The 22292-nt window shown below is 43.0% G+C and overlaps 1 protein-coding gene across 3 annotated transcripts in view; it reads right to left on the reverse strand.

Annotated features, from left to right (window-relative positions):
• TLE4 (TLE family member 4, transcriptional corepressor) overlaps positions 1-22292 on the reverse strand; it is a 155349-nt gene that overhangs the window by 8739 nt on the left and 124318 nt on the right. For all 3 annotated transcript variants that reach the window (XM_060014588.1, XM_060014590.1, XM_060014589.1), the window contains exons 9-14: positions 17783-17902; positions 16718-16771; positions 16104-16256; positions 14748-14880; positions 14181-14374; positions 13594-13670 (exon numbers count right to left, since the gene is read on the reverse strand). In XM_060014588.1, the coding sequence (XP_059870571.1) occupies positions 13594-13670; positions 14181-14374; positions 14748-14880; positions 16104-16256; positions 16718-16771; positions 17783-17902 (731 nt within the window). The remainder of the gene's footprint in view (positions 1-13593; positions 13671-14180; positions 14375-14747; positions 14881-16103; positions 16257-16717; positions 16772-17782; positions 17903-22292) is intronic.

Genomic DNA, 22292 nt, shown 5'->3' on the forward strand with positions numbered 1-22292 from the left:
CCCCAGAGGCCCACCTGTGAGTTCCTATCAGCAGCTCCAACTCCAGGCCATTTCCAGGGAAAACCCTCCAGTTGTGAAAGCATTTGGCTCTAAAATGCAACTTAAGTTAAAGCATCTGCCTCAACAGACACCTCTATTCTTAAGGCACTGAAGTCAGGGAACAGTCAGCAAGTGAGGCTGTTGGGATGCATGTTGGGTTTCAGGAGGCAGGAGATGTCGGCGGTAGGCAGGAGGGAGCAGGGCCTGTCTTGGGGAACCATCACGGGCAGTAGCCCACTTTGGAGATGATGTCATTGTCTTTGGCACTGAGCTTCAGAATGTGCTCTGTTTATGGGAAGAAGTTTATGAAAGACATACCAAGGGAAAACATTTGTGGGTAGACAAAGGACAGGAGCTTGGACCTATCGGGGAAGTTTTAGAACCAAAACAGTTTACAGTTCCTTAATGCAAAAATCTACAGGCTAGCCACATGCATCAAAATTCAGCCCACTATTGAGGGAACATCATCAACAAAGTCCCAAGTGTCCCCAGAAAGGACGCGGCTGTGGCAGATTTGGGGACCAGAGGGCAGAGGGCTTTCTCTCTCTGTAAATTACGCAGAGAAGTGGGTTAGAACTGGGCTGTAGAAGAGAAGGAGTATGTTGGACTGCTGAGGGGGAAGTGGTGGGAAGCTGGGAAGACAAGAGACATATTCCCGTGGTCGAAGCAACGGACTTGGAGAAATGTTGGATGCGTGGCCTGGGAGAGAGAGATGCTGAGCAGGGCTCTCAGGCTCGGAACCCAGGTGGCTAGGTAGGCCACAATACATTAGTGAAGGTGACAGGGAAGCATAACCGAAGGGGACACACGTGGGGAGGTAAATGGTACGGTTTTCTCCAAGCTGAGGGCAGGTGAGAACCCAAACATCTCAACCAGAAGTTGAGCACTGTGATTCAGAAGAGAGTTCAGGTCAGAAAGATCGATGTGTGCTCATCCACAAAGAAGTGATAGTTGAAGCTAAAGGAGAAGAAAAGAATAATCCTGGGGCAGATTATATAACGAGTAGACTAGATGCAAAATTTAAGAAAATGCTTACAACATGTAGGGGACCTCCAGCAAGAGCAGTCAGAGAGGCAGATAATCAGGAGAGACAAGAACATGGAAAGGGGGAGTAGATGGTCAATCACATATTTCTTGGGTTATCCCAGTGCGAGAAGCACTTGGGGATGCAACAGAAAGGACTGGGGATACAACAGAGAGGAAAAAACCCACCTACTCCTTATTCTCCAAAAGTTACTTTCTGGGGGTTGGGGGTAGGTGGCAGGTGGGCTGAGGGGCTGATTCATTAGTGAGATACTAACATATATAAAGATTAATATGTCAGATGGTCAATGCTATGAACAATGGACAGGCCATGTACTCTGGGAATTGGACAAAGTGAGATAACAGGGAAATTCATGGCAATGGGGCTGCAATATAAAGAACAGGTATTCATTTCCTCGGCCAAGAAAGGAAGATGGTATGAGAAGGAGTATGGTACACTGAAGGCCAGAGGGAGGTAGGATGCTTACGCTATTCACTTAGTCAGAAAATATTTATTAAATACCCAATATGAATCAGGTACTATCAGATGCTGGGGAATCAGAGGTGAATAAGATATTCAAAGTCCCTATCCTCCAGAGCCTACATCCCAGAAGGGAAAAGAGCTAATATATAAGCTGATAAATCAGTAACCTCCGACGGCAGTAAATGTGCGCTCTCTCTCTCTCTCTCTCTCACACACACACACACCCACACACCCACCCACACACACACACAGAGTTTCAGATAAAAGAGACGGGAAGGCGCGCAGCAAGGTCCGAGGCGGTGTGCAAGCTGAGAGCTGAGGCAGGACCTAGTCTTGCATGCATAGAGAAGGGAGGGGGCGGTCAATGCAAGTCTTAGAAGAAGCAGCAAGGGAGAAAGCCAGGGGCACTCAGGGGAGAGTGACAGGCTGGAGAGGGGTGCAGGGGCCATGTGAAAAAGGGCCTCGTAGGCTGTGAGGCAGAGTCCGGCCTGTTATTCCGAGTGGAGTGGGAAGTCACTGCAGACTTGTGTGTGGGGGCAGTGAGCGCCATGATTCAGTTCATGTTTTCAAAAGACTGTTCTGGTTGTTGGGGGAAGCATGGATTGTAGGTGGCAGAATGGAAGAGGGAAAACTAGTCAGGGGGCTAGTGCAGCAAGCTGAGGGGAAGCTAGTAGCCAGGGCTTGAGAGGCGGTTAGAAAGCTGGGAACGGATCTGCAATTCCAGATTTCTCTGCGTAGAGGCAGAGAAGGCTGTACTGGATGGCACGCATGGATCCTGGAGGTGACAGTGAGGGCTGATGGCAAGGTCTTCTTTGGGGTCTGTAAGTAGGTAACTGAAGTCGAGACGGGCAGAGGTTCACTAGAGGTGATGTGGCTCAAGCCCTGAGACGATGTTACTGGGGGCCTGACCTTGTGAACAGCAGTGACACCCAGGATGATGGCAGGCTCTGAGTGGACCAAGTGTCAAGTTTTTAATTAATTGGGAAATCTCCCAGCAAGGCTGAGGAGGGGGTAGAGACCCACGGCACAGGGCTGAAAGGGGTTGGGTTTTCACAAGAAGGTAGAAGGAGTCCAGTTCCGGAAGAGACTGGAAAGGAACAGGAGGTGGGGGTGGGAATCAACCACAGCCTTTATCAGCCCTGCCACTGGCTTCGACTGCTGATGTGAAGTGAATGAAAGGGCACCCTTTGGAGGGCTGCAGGTGAAGGGGTCCCCTCGGGAGAGAGCCAGGCATCCGTTCAGGCAAGGAGGGGAAGGCAGTAATGCTTGTAGAGAAAGGCTGAGATTCTGAGGGATGACAATGGAGACAAAGGCTAACTGATTTAGCAATTAAGAGATCATGACGACTAAATCTTAAAGAAAGAAAAAGGAAGATTATTCCAAGTTTAGAGATGGTGTTATACATTCTTAATGATAATCTCCTTGAAAAGACATCCCTTCTCTCCCCTCTAGAATAACTAAATGGTTTTTAAAGAGTCTTGAGAATTTAAAATAGTTAAGAAATCAGGCACACCATTTCTCTTGAGGTTTTCAATATGACATTATTCAACTCAACCACAACCACTCTGTGAGCACCTACTATGTTCCTGGAACTCCCTTATTAAGAATTTCAAGAGTCTAATTGCATTAAGGATATAATGTAGCCCCGTGTTTACTATTTATATAAGACACTCAAAACTGGAAGAAAGAAAGCTCTAGTACATACTTATCATCAGATTTCAACAAACTCTTTGATGTGTAACTAGCAAAGAGTACTGGAATGTGTAATAAAAGCCAACCTTCCTAGAAATTAGGGAGGCCCAGGCTTGAAAACCCTTTCTTTTTCTACCTAATTAAATGCATCAATACTCCTTATCCACATATTCTGATTTAGATGTCATGCTGAGATACAGTATCAGGTAAGACACTTGCCTTGCCCATAAGTGGCTTGTAATCTAGGAAGCCTGATGAGAAAAGTGCAGAAGTGATTACAATACCAGGTGCAAGATGGGAAGGATGAAGTTCTGTGGTGGTTCAAAAACCAAAAATAAAGCTTATGTTTCATGACAGACATGGTATTGGAGATGGGTTTTAGAGAATGGAAGGATTTTTCCAAAGAGGGAGGAAGATGGAAAAACCATTCCAGGTGGAGGGAGCAGCTCTAAAAGGAAGAGGTAAAATCATCTGGGAAAGTCCTGGATTGGTTTTAATTGGGGAATTCACTTATTCAACAATGACCCAACACAGTAAGTACTTGAAGGAGAGGGCCCGAGTACGGCCTGATAAAATACACTGCGCGTGCGCACGCACACACACACACACACACACACACACACACACAATGTATAAGACGGAGGGCCTAGAAGGTCGGCCTGAGAATTTCACAAACAGAATTTACTGAAGAGTGTTTTTTAGGAGGAGGAGGAGTGGGACATTACTGGGGCAAAGCCACTCATAGAATAAATTTGGTAGCAAGGAGTACAATGGATAGGAGGAATAAGAGACAATTATTTGAATAATCTAGACGAGAGGCAATGGGGGACCTGAACTGGGCAAGGAGAAGGATGACACACTAGAAGTAACTGGATATGAAACTGTGTAGGACTCAACTAATGAGATGTGAGGAAGAAGCCAATAATAACTGAGTTTCTGAGCTCAGGGAACAAGGAACAGAGTACTCTGAAAACCAGGTGATTGGGAGGAACATCTAGTCTGGGGAAGCATTTTGTGAATATGATGAATTTGTAGTGCAAGTAATACACACTCAAGATGTCTAGCTGAGATGTCCAACAAAGAACTAAAAATACGGGGCTGGAAGGAATAGGGGCAGGGAGACAGAGAAATTCTCTCTCGGGAGGCAAAGCTACTAAAAGCTAAGAGTGATCTCCAAGGGAGATGGTGAAAAGAGGAAGTTTGGACTTTCTGACAGAACTATACTTCAAACAATTCAGACATCTGCAAATCTGTTTAAAACGTGTATCGAAGTTGCTGTTTTATCTGGATCATCATCTTTTGATGAAACCCCAGCATAGTTGAGAAGATCCTTGGCCTTCCCACCTCCACCTCCCTCTATGAGAGGCCCACTTCAGTAATGCCATACTCATCAGTTCCATGCTTTGCGACACCTTGCCCAAGTTTCCAACGTCTCACGAGATAGAACTAGACCTTGAATTCACAATGAAAGGTCTGGCTGTTGTACTGATACTTCATGCAGGAGGACAGAAGACTGGGTTCTAGTAGCATGTGAACCCACTAGCAGGTTAGCCAGCCCACAAATACTTGAGGGTTGGCTGTGTGTCAGGAATTGTTCCTATTTTGAAAAATCTTGCTTTATAAAGACAAATAAAAACAACAACAGAGAAGAATTTCTGAATTCTGAGCAGCCTAAAACCCATAAATCTGAGATTTTTTGTTATGGCTGAAATCACATGTCATTTCCCATAATACAATTAGTGCAATGGTTTTAATCAAATACTTTTACGCTATTTATAAAGGTCTCATGTAAGTAGCAAGTGAGGAAGAAAGTCCACTTTTGGCTTATGTTGAAATTAAACTCTGCTGTCATTCTAGTCAGTTATTGAGTGGAACCTTTGCTAATTCACCAGCATAAGCAACTGGACCCAATGTGCATTATCAAATAAATGCTATTTTATTAATTAGTTTGGAACATGCATTTAATTATAATTTTTGATGATATCTAGCAATTATTCTGTAAAAATAATTAGGACAGAGGTGCGCGACTGTCTTTCTAGAGGAGGGCAGTTACGTTGTGCGTGTGGTGAGGGAGGGAGGGAGGCCTTCGGGTGACTTATTATGTTTTATGTTCTAGCACAAAAAATAGTTTTCCTGTTGAAAAACATGGACAAGTTTCATAGCTTTGTAAAACTCTTTAATGAAAGTACTTCTCTCTATATGCATAAATGAGTGTGAATTTATAGGCCTTGGTGTCTTGGTAAAGACACACCAATGACAGGAACAGGGAGTCTGATTTACTCAGTCTAATCTCCTTGGGCCATCTCTGCCTCCCACCATGGTCTACTGCATGAGCAACTGAAAGAACGGTAATAACCTGGGCAAAGCTCAAGGGGAAATGATGCTGCAGTTGACTCAAGAGCCACTGCATAGCAAACACTGTGCCAAACATATACCGTATCATCGCATCCTCATGCCCTCCTTGTCAGGGAGGTGCCAGCCCTGCTGTAAAGATGAGCCAACTGAAGCTCCTAATAAAGTCACCTCCTTCCCAGTGTCAACCGGCAGAGTCAGAATCCAAACTTGCATCTGTCACACTCCAGGATTCATATTGTTGAACACACCGCGCTCTCTTTGGGGTTCTTGATGTCATTTGCCAATTGCATTTGGCGTGTGTCACTCCAGGAACAAAAATTCTCAGCCATGGAGATTGGTTCAAGATGGCAGATTAGAAGGACGTGCGCTCACTCCCTCTTGTGAGAGCACTGAAATCACCACTAACGGCTGAACTATCATCGACAGGAAGACACTGGAACTCACCAAAAATGATACCCCACATCCAAAGACAAAGGAGAAGCCACAATGACACAGTAGGAGGAGCGCAATCACAGTAAAATCAAATCCCGTAACTGCTGGGTGGGTGACTCACAAACTGGAGAACACTTATACCACAGAAGTCCACCCACTGGAGTGAAGGTTCTGAGCCCCACATCAGGCTTCCCAACCTGGGCGGCTGGCAACGGGAGGAGGAATTCCTAGAGAATCAGCCTTTGAAAGATAGCGGGATTTGATTGCAGGACTGGAGGAAACAGAGACTCCACTCTTGGAGGACACACACAAAGTAGTGTGCTCATCGGGACCCAGGGGAAGGAGCAGTGACCCCATAGGAGACTGAACCAGACCTACCTGCTAGTGTTGGAGGGTCTCCTGCAGAGGCGGGGTGTGGCTGTGTCTCACCATGAGGACAAGGACACTAGCAGCAGAAGTTCTGGGAAGTAATCCTTGGAGTGAGCCCTCCCAGAGTCCGCCATTAGCCCCACCAAAGAGCTCGGGTAGGCTGCAGTGTTGGGTCGCCTCAGGCAAAACAACCAACAGGGAGGGAACCCAGCCCCACCCATCAGCAGACAAGTGGATTAAAGTTTTACTGAGCTCTGCCCACCAGAGCAACAGCCAGCTCTACCTACCACCAGTCCCTCCCATCAGGAAACTTGCACAAGCCTCTTAGATAGCCTCATCCACCAGAGGGCAGACAGCAGAAGCAAGAAGAACTACAGTCCTGCAGCCTGTGGAACAAAGACCACATTCACAGAAAGACAAGATGAAAAGGCAGAGGGCTATGTACCAGATGAAGGAACAAGATAAAACCCCAGAAAAACAACTAAATGAAGTGGAGATAGGCAACCTTCCAGAAAAAGAATTCAGAATAATGACAGTGAAGATGATCCAGGACCTCGGAAAAACGATGGAGGCAAAGATCGAGAAGATGCAAGAAACGTTTAACAAAGACCTAGAAGAATTACAGAACAAACAAACAGGGATGAACAATACAATAACTGAAATGAAAAATACACTAGAAAGAATCAACAGCAGAAGAACGGTAAGTGACCTGGAAGACAGAATAGTGGAATTCACTGCTGTGGAACAGAATAAAGAACAAAGAATGCAAAGAAATAAAAACAGCCTAAGAGACCTCTGGGACAACATTAAATGTAACAACATTCACATTACAGGGGTCCCAGAAGAAGAGAGAAAGGACCTGAGAAAATATCTGAAGAGATTATAGTCGAAAACTTCCCTAACATGGGAAAGGAAATAGCCACCCAAGTCCAGGAAACACAGATAGTCCCAGGCAGGAGAAACCCAAGGAGAAGCACGCCGAGACACATAGTAATCAAACTGACAAAAATAAAAGACAAAGAAAAATTACTGAAAGCAACAAGGAAAAAACAACAAATAAAATACAAGCAAACTCCCATAAGGTTAACAGCTGATCTCAGCAGAAACTCTACAGGATAGAAGGGAGTGGCATGATATATTTAAAGTGATGAAGGGGAAGAACCTACAACGAAGATTACCCTGCAGGGGTCTCACTCAGATTCGACATAGAAATCAAAAGCTTTACAGACAAGCAAAAGCTAAGAGAATTGGGCACCACCAAACCAGTTCTGCAACAAATGCTAACGGAATTTCTCTAAGAGGGGAACACAAGAGAAGAAAAGGACCTACAAAAACAAACCCATAACAATTAACAAAATGATAATAGGAACATACATATCGATAATTACCTTAATCGTGAATGGATTAAATGCTCCAAACAAAAGACACAGGCTCACTGAATGGATACAAAAACAAGATCCGTATATATGCTGTCTATAAGAGACCCACTTCAAACCTAGGGACACATACAGACTGAAAGTGAGGGGAGGGAAAACATATTCCATGCAAATGCAAATCAAAAGAAAGCTGGAGTAGCAATATTCATATCAGATAAAATAGACTTTAAAATAATGAATGTTACAAGAGACAAGGAAGGACACTACACAATGATCAAGGGATCAATCCAAGAAGATATAACAATTATAAACATTTATGCACCCAACATAGGAGCACCTCAATACATAAGGCAACTGCTAATGGCTATAAAAGAGGAAATTGACAGTAACACAATAATAGTGGGGGACTTACAACCTCACTTACACCAATGGACAGGTCATCCAAACAGAAAATTAATAAGGAAACACAAGCTTCAAATGACACAATAGACCAGATAGATTTAATTGATATTTATAGGACATTCCAGCCAAAAACAGCAGATTACACTTTCTTCTCAAGTGTGCATGGAACATTCTCCAGGATAGATCACATCTTGGGTCACAAATCAAGCCTCAGTAAATTTAAGAAAATTGAAATCATATCAAGCATCTTTTCTGACCACAACGTTATGAGATTAGAAATCAATTACAAGGGAAAAAAACGTAAAAAACACAAACACACAGAGGTTAAACAAAACGTTACTAAATGACCAAGAGACCACTGAAGAAATCAAAAAATACCTAGAGACAGGGCTTCCCTGGTGGTGCAGTGGTTGAGAGTCCACCTGCCGATGCAGGGGACACGGGTTTGTACCCCGGTCCGGGAAGATCCCACATGCCGTGGAGCGGCTGGGCCCGTGAGCCATGGCCGCTGAGCCTGAGTGTCCAGAGCCTGTACTCCGCAACGGGAGAGGCCACAAAGAGGTCCGTGTACCGAAAAAAACAAACAAAAAAAACAAAACAAAAAAACCTAGAGACAAATGACAATGAAAACATGATGATCCAAAACCTATGGGATGCAGCAAAAGCAGTTCTAAGAGCGAAGTTTATAGGAATACAAGCCTACCTCAAGAAACAAGAAAAATCTGAAATAAACAATCTAACCTTACACCTAAAGGAACTAGAGAAAGAAGAACAAAGAAAACCCAAAGTTAGTAGAAGGAAAGAAATCATAAAGATCAGAGCAGAGATAAATGAAATAGAAACAAAGAAAACAATAGCAAAGATCAATAAAACTAAAAGCTGGTTCTTTGAGAAGGTAAACAAAATTGATAAACCATTAGCCAGACTCATCAAGAAAAAGAGGGAGAGGATTCAAATCAATAAAACTAGAAATGAAAAAAGGAGAAGTTATAACAGAAACCACAGAAATACAAAGCATCCTAAGAGACTATTACAAGCAACTCTATGCCAATAACATGGACAACCTGGAAGAAATGGACAAATTCTTAGAAAGGTATAACCTTCCAAGACTGAACCAGGAAGAAATAGAAAATATGAACAGACCAATCACAAGTAATGAAATCGAAACTGTGATTGAAAATCTTCCAACAAACAAAAGTCCAGGACTAGACGCTTCACAGGTGAATTCGATCAAACATTTAGAGAAGAGCTAACACCCATCCTTCTCAAACTCTTCCAAAAAAACTGCAGAGGAAGGAACACTCCCAAACTCATTCTACGAGGCCACCATCACCCTGATACCAAAACCAGGCAAAAATACTACAAAAAAAGAAAATTACAGACCAATACCACTGATGAATATAGATGCAAAAATCCTCAACAAAATACTAGCAAACAGAATCCAACAGCACATTAAAAGGATCATACACCATGATCGAGTGGGATTTATCCCAGGGATGCAAGGATTCTTCAATATATGCAAATAAATCAATGTGACACACCATATTAATAAATTGAAGAAAATCATATGATCATCTCAATAGATGCAGAAAAAACTTTTGACAAAATTCTACACCCATTTATGATAAAAACTGTCCAGAAAGTGGGCACAGAGGGAACCTACCTCAACATAATAAAGACCACATACGACAAACCCACAGCAAACGTCATTCTTAATGGTGAAAAACTGAAAGCATTTCCTCTAAGATCTGGAACAAGACAAGGATGTCCACTCTCGCCACTATTATTCAACACAGTCTTGGAAGTCCTAGCCACGGCAATCAGAGAAGAAAAAGAAATAAAAGGAATACAAATTGGAAAAGAAGTAAAACAGTCACTGTTTGCAGATGACATGATACTATACACAGAGAATCCTAAAGATGCCACCAGAAAACTACTAGAGCTAATCAATGAATTTGGTAAAGTAGCAGGATACAAAATTAATGCACAGAAATCTCTTGCATTCCTATACACTAATGATGAAAAATCTGAAAGAGAAATTATGGAAACACTCCCATTTACCACTGCAACAAAAAGAATAAAATACCTAGGAATAAACCTACCTAGGGAGACAAAGACCTGTATGCAGAAAACTGTAAGACACTGATGAAAGAAATTAAAGATGATACCAACAGATGGAGAGATATACCTGTTCCTGGACTGGAAGGATCAATATTGTGAAAATGACTATACTATGCAAAGCAATCTACATACTCAATGCAATCCCTATCAAATTACCAATGGCATTTTTTTTTTTACAGAACTAGAACAAAAAAAAAGCTTAAAATTGTATGGAGACACAAAAGACCCTGAATAGCCAGAGCAGTCTTGAGGGAAAAAAACGTAGCTGGAGAAATCTGACTCCCTGACTTCAGACTGTACTACAAAGCTACAGTAATGAAGACAATATGGTACTGGCACAAAACCAGAAATATAGATCAACAGAACAGGATAGAAAGCCCAGAGATAAACCCATGCACATATGGTCACCTTATTTTTGAAAAAGCAGGCAAGGATATACAATGGAGAAAAGACAGCCTCTTCAATAAGTGGTGCTGGGAAAACTGGACAGCTACATGTAAAAGAATGAAATTACAACACTCCCTAACACCATACACAAAAATAAACTCAAAATGGATTAAAGACCTAAATGTAAGACCGGTCACTATAAAACTCTGAGAGGAAAACATAGGAAGAACACTCTTTGACATACATCACAGCAAGATCTTTTTTCATCCACCTCCTAGAGTAATGGAAATAAAAACAAAACAAATGGGACCTAACGAAACTTAATAACATTTGCAGAGCAAAGGAAACCATAAACAAGACGAAAAGACAACCCTCAGAATGGGAGGAAATATTTGCAAATGAATCAACGGACAAAGGATTAATCTTCAAAATATATAAACAGCTCATGCAGCTCAATATTAAAAAAACAAACAACCCAATCCAAAAATGGGCAGAAGACCTAAATAGACATTTCTCCAAAGAAGACATACAGATGGCCAAGAAGCACATGAAAAGCTGCTCAACATCACTAATTATTAGAGAAATGCAAATCAAAACTACAATGAGGTATCACCTCACACCAGTTAGAATGGGCATCATCACAAAATCTACAAACAACAAATGCTGGAGAGGGTGTGGAGAAAAGGGAACCCTCTTTCCCGGTGGGTGGGAATGTAAATTGATAACAGCCACTATACAGAACAGTATGGAGGTTCCTTAAAAAACTAAAAATAGAACTACCATACGACCCAGCAATCCCACTACTGGGCTTATACTGAGAGAAAACCATAATTCAAAGAGTCATGTACCAGAATGTTCACTGCAGCTCTATTTACAATAGCCAGGTCATGGAAGCAAGCTAAATGCCCATCAACAGACGAATGGATAAAGAAAATGTGGTACATATACACAATGGAATATTACTCGGCCATAAAAAGGAACGAAAATGTGTCATTTGCAGAGATGTGGATGGATCTAGAGACTGTCACGCAGAGTGAAGTAAGTCAGAAAGTGAAAAACAAATATCATATATTAACGCATACATGTGGAACCTAGAAAAATGGTACAGATGAACCGGTGTGCAGGGCAGAAATAGAGACACAGATGTAGAGAACAAATGTATGGACACCAAGTGGGGAAAGTGGTGGTGGGTGGTGGTGGTGGTGGGATGAATTGGGAGATTGGGATTGACATGTATACACTGATGTGTATAAAATGGATGACTAATAAGAACCTGCTGTATAAAAAAATTCAAAAATTCAAAAAAAAAAATTCTCAGCCATCCTGAAACCCACCAATGTTCCTCCCAAAAGGATCTCAACAATTTTATAATGCTATGTGTCAAGACGGGGGCAAGGAAGGGAGCCCAGCTCAAGGCTCAGGAGTGCCTCTTGAATCAGACCAGCTGGGATTTTACAGTGGTTCAACTGGCCCAAATCCCCACACTGAGACTGTTACTGCTTCTTTAGATATACCTAACACACTTTCACCCCTCGGGGCCTCTGGGCAGCAGCAGAGATGAGAAGCATCACCTCATTTGGTAGTGGTTACACTATAGTTCTGGGTGCAACTGCCGGTTAACTAAGTGGTAACTCTACAGTACCTGAAAACGGGATGATATCACTTCCCTCAAGGAACCTCTCCATCCCCACAGGTTCATATGGTACTTGTAGGTATTCAGTTTATTTGATTAATCCTATGGCCTTATTATTTAGTCACTGCTTGAAACAGACCTAACTTTTACCTTCAAGTACACCAGGATTCTTGGTCAACAAGACTTGTCAGTCAACAACTATTTGCAGAACACACACAAGTACGCAGAATTTTACGGTAATTGATATTTATACCTTCAACTCTCAAGGAACTCAAAGTCTAATTTGCCTTGCCTCCCTTATTAATCAGTCAAATACTTACTGAGACCACACTGTGTTTGATGTAACATGGAAGTTTAGGGTAGAGTGTGTAGAGAAGTTACAGAAGGAAGGGCCAAGAACATGATCTATCAGGTGGAAAGTGAAGGAAGGGTCAAGGTCAGGCATGTTTAACACTGTGGAGCCAGCAACATGGGGAACAAAGAAGACACACAGGAAACAACAGGGTGACAACTAAGTGCCTGAGTGTATAGCAGTAAATAAATAAGCAATGGGAGGTCAGTGAAGGGAGAGATCGGCACATGTGTTCATTCATTCACTGAACAAGCATAAATTATGAGCACCAATTGTGAAGATGAAGCCAAAGAGCCCAGAGAACTGTGCACAGGTAGTAATAAAGTGCACGCGATTAAAATGAATGATGAGGAATGACATATGGGGAGAGGTTAGAACGTACAAGAAGAGTCTGCAACAACTGATGCGTCTGTCTTGCCTTCATAGCTCTAGGGGGTCATGAAAATAGAGGCTCCAAATACCCAGCTTACAGGACAAGAAGCCAACTGAGCAAGCCACTTTTTCCAGAAACACAAAAGACCACACTTCTTTCCTTTCAGCCTTTGAAGTTTGGCATGTCTTTTCCTAACATGCTCAAATTTTGAGCATCTAGGTTTGCACATAAGACGACTTCTTCTTTCCAAGGCAACAAAAAGAATTGTCTTGCAATCAGTAACAGATGTAGAGAAGACCTGACTGCTGGAGATGCCTCAGCAGTTTGCATTTCCATATTAGAAGCTTGAGATTTTAAATTGAAAATACAAAACCCCACCTCATTACCTCTTCCCTTGTCCTAAGAGAAAATGGAAAATACTCTGCAAAAAACAAAAACAGAACCACCCCACAAGCCGCAGGAACTTGCCAACACTGTCTAGCAGTGCTCAGAGTCCAAAGGGCCAGCGAGGGCCCAGACACACAGTGAGCACGAAGCACAGAGGCGGGTACTCACGGTTTTCCCCCGGGAATGCCTGTCAGGTTTGCAGGTATTGCTGGCACGCGCATGTGATGGTGTGGGTCAAATCCAACCTAAAATGTTTCCCAAGCAAGACAACAAAAACAAACATGGTTACATCAACTCATTTCATCCTACTCAGTGTCTTTCCAAATCCTAGGAGAATAGATGCTTTAAAAATGTGATTTCAGAGATAAATACACAAGTACTGATTGATGAAATGATAGGATGGTTCATGATTTCATGGTAACATACTTGGGGGGTGGAACAAACATGAAAAAAACAGTATTATTACTGAAGCTCATGATGGAAGTGAAGGCTTCACTATATTTACTATATTATTTACTCTACTTCTGTAGGTTTAAAAATTTCTTTTAAAAAAGGAACATAAAACAAAATAATTCCCTCACCTTACAAAAGAAAATGAATCTCACAATACGATTACATGCAGTTTAATTTATAAATACACACAGGTCCCTCTATAAATCCCTCAAATTTCATAAACTTCCTTAAAAAATAAAAATACGTGTGGCAACCCTCTGCGCTCTGGAACACTTTTATGCTGTAAAAGCGCACCAACATACCACTGGCGATCTCCCGTAGGCCGCGGCTGCGGCTGCAGCGGCCGCGGCGGCGCTCATCTGCGGGGAGATGTTGTGCAGCCCCGCGTAGGCAGCTCCGGGGCTGGTCAGCTCCCCATTCATCCCAGCGTGCGGCACGATCCCAAAGGGGGTCGGATATGGACAAGGTACTGCCATTGGGGTCCTTAGGCTCGAGGCTACAGACCCAAATGGAAGGAAGGAGAAAAACCAATGATACACACGTGAGACAATCATGAAGTATTAATGAATGTCAGGAGCAACACGTTCTTACGTATGTTAAAAAGTAGGATCTATAGTTCGAATAAGCGTATTTTAATATTCTCAGGGGTCATTCAAGCCTTCATCAGGGTTCATGTCTTCCCCTTATTTTACTGAACACTTACTATGTGTCAGACATGGCAAGTGCCAGGCGCTTGATTTGGATCACAGAACTTACAGCCAGTCAACGCTGGTCGTTAGTACTCTTAATGTATTACACTCTTTAAATTGCTTTGATTTCTTTAAAAACAGGAAGCATAAATATGTAGAGAAGCTTTTTTTCTCACTAACCCAAGGGGTCGACTCCTGGCGGTTTTCCGGGGACAGGCCTCAATCCGGGAGTGGAATTACTGCCTGGGGTGGGTGCATCGCTTCGTGGAGTAGGGGTATTGGACTTCGACACAGGAGTGGTAGATTTTTCATTCTAACAAGAGATGCAATGGAATATACACGCTAGTTAGAGCACAATTTTAACCATTATGTTAAACATTTGAAAAGGTAGAGTAAAAGAAAAGGACAAAGAAATGGAGAAGATTCTTTAGCATGGGCCTCTCTTTTCATTAGTTAAGAAGAGCTATCAAAGAAACAGAAAGTGTTTCCTGAGACCACAAAACCAACGTTCAAGAGGACATAAATCAAAGCTGAACTTGGGGCAGAGCAGACCATTTCCAGGAAACCGGTCTGAGTTGGACAGACGCTGACAAATCATGGCGTCCCGATGTGACTGGCCACTTGCTGGTTGCTTTAATACTGAGTGGTTTGAGTTGGGTTCCTGATGGATTGTTTGTGCCACAAGAGGCTCCCCTGGTGAACAGGTCCCATTAAAAAAGATCCAAGCCTGAATCATCACAAGAGATCAGCACAGACGAGCTGCCATTACAAGGCCGGAAGGCCAAGAGAAAACAACAGAAAAAAACTTTATCCAGCCCTGTGCCAGACACATTCTCCAAAACTGCAGACAAACTGAGGAATTTTCTTTCCCTCAGCTGTGAATTCAAAAGGTTATTTGAAAACGGAATTCGTCTTTTTTTTTTTTTTTTTAATGCTATGTTACAGGGACACAACTGGTGAGGAAAAAGGAAGGCACACTACATAAAAATGCAATTAACTACACAGCCACAGAGGAAGGGGGTATGGGGAGATTACCCTGACTTGCAAGCAGTTTTGTTTGTGCATTTCTGATTTGTGGTGTGAGTCAAGGTAGACTTTTATAAATGACAGATTATTAGACAGGAAGGGAAAATTATTGCAATCATATATAGCTTGGTAATTCCAACAAAGCTAGCAACAAAATCACATCCAAGCTAAAAACTAAATTTACCATAAACCACAGGTGACAAAACCATCTCTGTAACCCCAGTATATATTTCTTCATCTTCGCTGAGACCCGTTTCACTCAATTTCCTCATGTCCCTCCCCTATCCTTGCAAAAAGACTCACAAACCAAACATCCATCACCAACAAAGTCAGTGAACCTGCTCTGTTCCAAAAGTACTTTTGTCAATTCAGCTTGAATACTGAACATACACATATGCTTGGTGGTAAAAGTCCTATGGAAAAATGTAGAAAATACGAAATTTTAGAAATAATTTAACCGAACCATCTGGAAACGGGCAACGCTAAGAAAGATGGTGAGGAACTGCTTACAAGGCTAAGTTCTTTGGATTTGGAGGAAGGAGTACTGCTGGAGGATGCGATCGAGGCTGGACTGATGGGGGCATCTTTCTTGAGAAGGCGTGTCTTGTCCAGACCATTCTCTCTTGGGGAATGTGCAGGGCTCCCTCGAGGTGAGGATGGATCCTACAAAGGAACATCAAGGGTATCAAATGCAGCACAGCGCGAACACAGTGCCAGAGCACTTGGTGTGGACGTTTCTAGCCAAAAGTCTTCAACAGCTTAGAAGCAAAAAATGTTCTGGAGTAGATCACAAGATTCATCAAATTGCTGAAGAAAATATTCAGTATAGAGGTCAATGAAAATACTACAAAATTTATAGTACTTATTTAAAACAGAAACAAAAATCAAAACTCTACAAATTTGCAGGTCACTTGCCAAGGTGTGTGCATTCATGGCGGTAACAACACATTTGCACTCCATAGAGTAGAGGAGCAACAAAAAAGGATCAGTAATATAAAGTTTTCAGGTAAATAAAACGTGGGCCCCTTCAGAAATTAAGGAAACACTGTGGATACCAGTTGTTGGGACACTAATCATTGTTATAACAGGTTAAGAGCAGGAAGTCAAATAAGCCACAAACATACCTCATTGGAAACGTCAACCACCAAGTTGTCATCACTCTTCTCACCATCGCTGTCCTGCATTGACAATTGAGAAGCATTATCTCCTCCCCCAGCCAAAAAAAGAAAAACAAACAAAAAAGGCAGCCAGATTTACCCTGGGTAAGTCCAGAGTCATTAACTCCTCACATTTTATAAAAACGAACTGCACCAAACAGTGCTAAACACTCTACAGTGAACTGTGTTCTTTAATCTTCATGACGATGTTATGAGGTAGGTAATAGGAGACAGGATGATTCCATTGTAGTTTAAAAAATTGAAGTTTATGGCTTATTACTCTAGTATCAGGTGCCAACTGGCAGGCCCACGCTACGTAATCCAGCCTACAGAAGGGTGGGATTTGTTCTGTCAGTGTCTTTCAAAGACCGGATAAAGAGCCACAATTTTTAAATTGGGAGGTTTCACATGAAATTTCAAGTTCTCAGCTTCTTTCGTAGGCCTGCAGTCTTGCAGGGCACTACCAGAGGAAGTGGGGTGCAGTCAGCCTGCCTCCACACCAGTGAGTCCCATCCCACTTGCTCCCTTCACTGTGTGATCTGAAGAACCAGCCACCAAAGGAAAATGAGCTTCAACTCATGCCAGGGACACATCTGGATGTTTCTGCAAGTTATATTCCACAAAACGTGCTACATTCCTCAGCGCAGGAGGTCATCTAGACATTTTAACAGGTTGTCTGTGATTTTACCTTTCTCCTTAACATTTCTAGCTGGCCACAGAAAATTCGACCACCTTGAAATTTATGGAGGGAAGCAAATACATCTAATAGAAATAATATGGAACACAAGTCTTCTATCGGTTGCAGGATAATGGACTGTTCTGCGGCTCACAGACACATGTGCACTCACTTGCAAACACAGACCTTCAGCCAGCCACTTGAGACACAGCTAGAACTGCAATAATTATTTTTCTCTCCTAGGATGTCGTTATCTTGTGTTCTAGTTTTGGTTGGTAATAGTAAGAGGGTAAAAAGGCTGCTGATTAAAAAGCAAGGTAAACTGCCTCCCCCAAAGCAAAGGTGAGTGAACCTACATAACGAGCTGCGATCTCCTTTTCTTCAGTTTTCTGCTTTTTGCTATCAGAGGAGTAGTCTGTGGAGTTTCTGTGCTTCTCAGCACCTCGAAAACTGGCTGACGGGGATACCGAAGAGCTCTGGAATTAGAAAGGGAAGTGGGATTGAGAGATGACCAGCCATTCAACAATGTCATTTTTTTTTCTTTTTTTTTTGCGGTATGCGGGCCTCTCACTGTTGTGGCCTCTCCCGTTGCGGAGCACAGGCTCCGGACGCGCAGGCTCAGCGGCCATGGCTCACGGGCCCAGCTGCTCGCTCTGCAGCATGTGGGATCTTCCCGGACCGGGGCACGAACCCGTGTCCCCTGCATCGGCAGGCAGACTCTCAACCACTGCGCCACCAGTAAAGCCCAACAATGTCATTTTTTTAATCACTTGAGACTTTATTTCCTTTTCATTCTTTAGTACACACTCACAGAGCTGTTAAGAGGAGACAGGAGAGAGGGGAGGAGGTGAAAGGAAGATGAGAACAAAGGTATAGAGAAAAAAGAAAAGGGGAAAAAGGAAAGAATAAGACAGAAGAAGTAGAGATGGGACAGAGGGAGCAGAGGAATAAAAAGAGGAGGCAGGGAATAGGTTAAACGCAAAAGGCAAAGGGAGTTTGGTCTAAAGGAGAAGTTTATATTTTATCGAGAGAGGAAGCAGATACAAGAGAAAGAGGGGAAGGAAAAGGCAGCCCCCCGCCCACCCTTAACTTGCCAGCTGATGAGAAGCCAGTATTTCAAGCCTCTATAGAGAAACTGAATAAATTAGAGTCCACCTTGAGAGATAATTACTAATTCTTCAGTGAAAAAAGAGGGGTACTCCTTGGGGATTTAAGCACCCAAATATGGTGACACAAAGGTCATACTTACAGAATTTTGCTGTAGTCCCGCAACTTAAGGGCCTGGGAGATGCAGAGTGGCAGGTAAAACAACAACAACATGACAACAACAAAACCACACCTACAAAAATGCACTTTATTATTTTTCTGACTCCTAGAGTTTCCATGATCTGCTCTTTTCTTTAACCTCTGGAAATCCAGGAACCCCATTAGGACCAGGGAATAGAAAGATGGTCCCCCCCTCTTGGAATCACAGTTGGGGGTGATCTGTTTGGGCTCAGGCCATGTCTGTCATCTCTGCTCTTCCAAAGAGCTCTCAGCTGGAGGAGTACCACACACAGAAAACAAACAGCAGTGACAGAGAAATTCTCTGAAGCACAGAGAATGAGTCTGCCATCGAGGTCAGGTGGTTACTGGGCACACTGAGATGATAGGACAGCTTAAAACCATAGATGAAGAAGAGAGCACTGATGAAAACTGTCACTAACTTCAAGGATCGGCTAGTGACTCAGTCCCACACAGACCAAGGAGAAGCTCTAAACTACAGGGGAGGTATACGGAGAGGGTGCAGGGCTGACCTGTTGAGGGTGAACTGAAGGCCTGAAGAGCCAAGTCCCTCAGGGGGGCTCCGGGGCAGCACTCCCGAGTACTAGAGTAACCCAGGTGGGGTGGGAAAGGGCTGACCTTGGAGGGCGGAGGCAAGGAAACTTGGAGAGATGGGGAAAAGTTCTAGGAAGAATGAAGCGTCACCACCAGAATCTCTGCCTGGCACCCAAATTAATCCAGACAACTGTTCAGTAAAGCTTTTCCTCATTTAGAACCTTACTCGTCTTATATAAAATTTACTCCTTGGGGCTTCCCTGGTGACGCAGTGGGTGAGAGTCTGCCTGCCGATGCAGGGGACGCGGGTTTGTGCCCTGGTCCGGGAAGATCCCACATGCCGCCAAGCAGCTAGGCCCGTGAGCCATGGCCGCTGAGCCTGCGCGTCCGGAGCCTGTGCTCTGCAAGGGGAGAGGCCACAACAGTGAGAGGCCCGCGTTCCGAGAAAAAAAAAAAAAAATTTACTCCTTGTACTTTTTTTCTTTACCTTGTTAGTCTGTTAGCAATAATTAACAGTCTTTTTTCCACCCCTGTGTCGGTATAGCTACCAAAAGATCACCCCCTAGTGGTCAGCCATGGTGATGGCAACTCCTTCACTAGCTCCAAGGCAGGGAGGGGTGCAGGGAGGGAGTTTGGAGGAGGAGGAAGACTGAGAAGGATCAGTTGAGTTCCCACTGAGCGAGGCCGGAAAACCCCAAACGCTTCCCTCCTGTATCAGTGCCTTTAATGTAGGCACCAAGCCCTCTAACTATCCCTACTCAAACATACACTCTTATGTTTGGTGGCAGGAAAGATGGCAGCCATTATTCATTAAGGCTGAAGACTGAAGCAAAGCACTAGAAGCCAAACAATCTCAAAAAGTGCATTGATGGCTTCTTGACTTTCATATATGTCCGCTGAGTTCCAATCCTCATTCCCAAGCCATAAGACTTGAGTCAATGCTTCTGCTTTGCTTTCCTACCATGACCCAATGTGATCAGGTTTTTACAACCATTACCTCTTTGAGATCATGCACACAAACACCATCTGTGAGTTACTACCTAACATATTTAATGCCAGAGCCTGTATCTAGTTTCTCCCCTCTCCAGTCTATCCTCCACATTTCTGGGATTCATTTCCCAAACAGAGATTCTCACCCTTCCTTAAAAATGACAAATGGTGTCCCATCGTCCATAGGAAAAAAAGACCAAACTTCTGAGTATAGCTGTTTTCCAAAGCCCTTCACTCGCTGCCCCAATCCAGGGCCTGGGCCTCGTCTCAGAGCTCTGGGCTTGTTGCTCCCTGGTGCGCCATCTATTTTCATTGCATTGGCAGCCTTTCTTCCTGGCTTTCAAGAATGCCCTTTCCCTCAGTATCTTCCTTTTGAAATCCTCCCTCACCATTCTTAAGAACCAGCTCTAAACGTCACTGTTCAAAGCTCTCTGACACTGGCAGGCAGAATTAATCACTCTTTGTTCCCTTAACATTTTGTTCACCCAATGAGTGAGCGCTCCCAATCAACTGATAGCTGTTTGTTTACAAGGCGCTTCCCACTCCAGGCTGTGGGTTCCTGGGGGCGGGGGCACCCACCCAGCACGGTGAGTGGCACAGAACTGCCAAGAATTTTTTTCAAACTTAAATGACTGAACAACCCCTCGGGCACTCCTCAATCCAAGATTCATGTGATACATTCCTTTTCAGAGGGCCTCTTGGCCAAACAAATCCACAGGAAACCGTTCAACCACGGTAGGACCTGAGGCGTGGCATTCCTGGGATCTGGCAACTTGGCAGCTCTGCCCCCTTCTTCACCCTAATCCTCCACCTCCTTCCACATGCCTTCATCTTACTACTGTGATATTTTACAAAAAGAAGAAAAACTGCGGGTACATGTGTATGATTACTGATACTACACACTTAACGTTATTTTCACTCTGTCTAAAAGGAAAACTGATTTTTTTTAAACATCTTTATTGGAGCATAAGTGCTTTACAATGTTGTGTTAGTTTCTGCTGTATAACAAAGTGAGTCAGCTATACATATACATACATCCCCATATCCCCTCCCTCTCCTCTTGCGTCTCCCTCCCCCACCCCTCTAGGTGGTCACAAAGCACCGAGCTGGTCTCCCTGTGCTGCTATGCAGCTGCTTCCCACTAGCTATCGATTTTACATTTGGTAGTGTGTATATGTCAAGGGGGAAGGGTAAGCTGGGACGAAGTCAGGAAAACTGATTTTTAAACGATGACAAAATACTTCCTTAAAACTGAGTACTGAATGGTAATGCTTATTAACTGGCACACATGTACAAAGAGCTTTTTCTTTTTAAGCCGGCTGTTTCAGGCACCGTGGACAGTATTTTATTTGTGAATTTTACTACAGAACAGAGCTGCACGTTGGAGTTTCCTGGTAGAATGATCAAGTAGTTAATTATCACTAGCATTTAAAGGTTAAGCTGCACAATAGGCACTGGGGCAATCAGCAATGTTCTAATAACATAATTGCTCTAGAATCAAATTGGACTTGGCACGGACTCTCATCATGAATCTTACAAGTTCACCATTCTGCCACTGGAAGGCCATTTGGATCGTTGCTAGACATGTAAACAGTAGGAATTAAATACTGATAAAGACAAAGTCACGCTTTTACAAGAAAAGCTTATTTTTACTTCTCTATTGTTATTTTAAAAGCTTAGCTAGGTTAGATATTTCCCTAACTTATTACATAAGAGACTTACTGGAGCTGCATTATTACTCCTTAGAAATCTACAAACTTAGAAACATTAAACATAAATCTTTCTCATTACACTTTGATCATGTAAAATATACTAGCAAATTTGTTATGAACGAAGAGTCACAATCAGAAAGTGGTGGCCGATGTGGAAAGGGCAAAATACCTTAAATGTGAATTGTTAGTAAAAACCTCTCCCAAATAAAGTAATAATGTAGAATTAAAAAACAAAAAGTTCTGTATTTTTAAAAAATAAACACATATTGGGATATTGAAAAAACAAGGTAGATGTCTAATAAAAGATAAAGAGGATAGGGAAACAGAGCGAAAACAAGAAAGAAAT

The sequence above is a fragment of the Delphinus delphis genome, chromosome 6 (assembly GCF_949987515.2).
Source record: "Delphinus delphis chromosome 6, mDelDel1.2, whole genome shotgun sequence".
In the NCBI taxonomy this organism is placed as follows: Eukaryota; Metazoa; Chordata; class Mammalia; order Artiodactyla; family Delphinidae; genus Delphinus; species Delphinus delphis.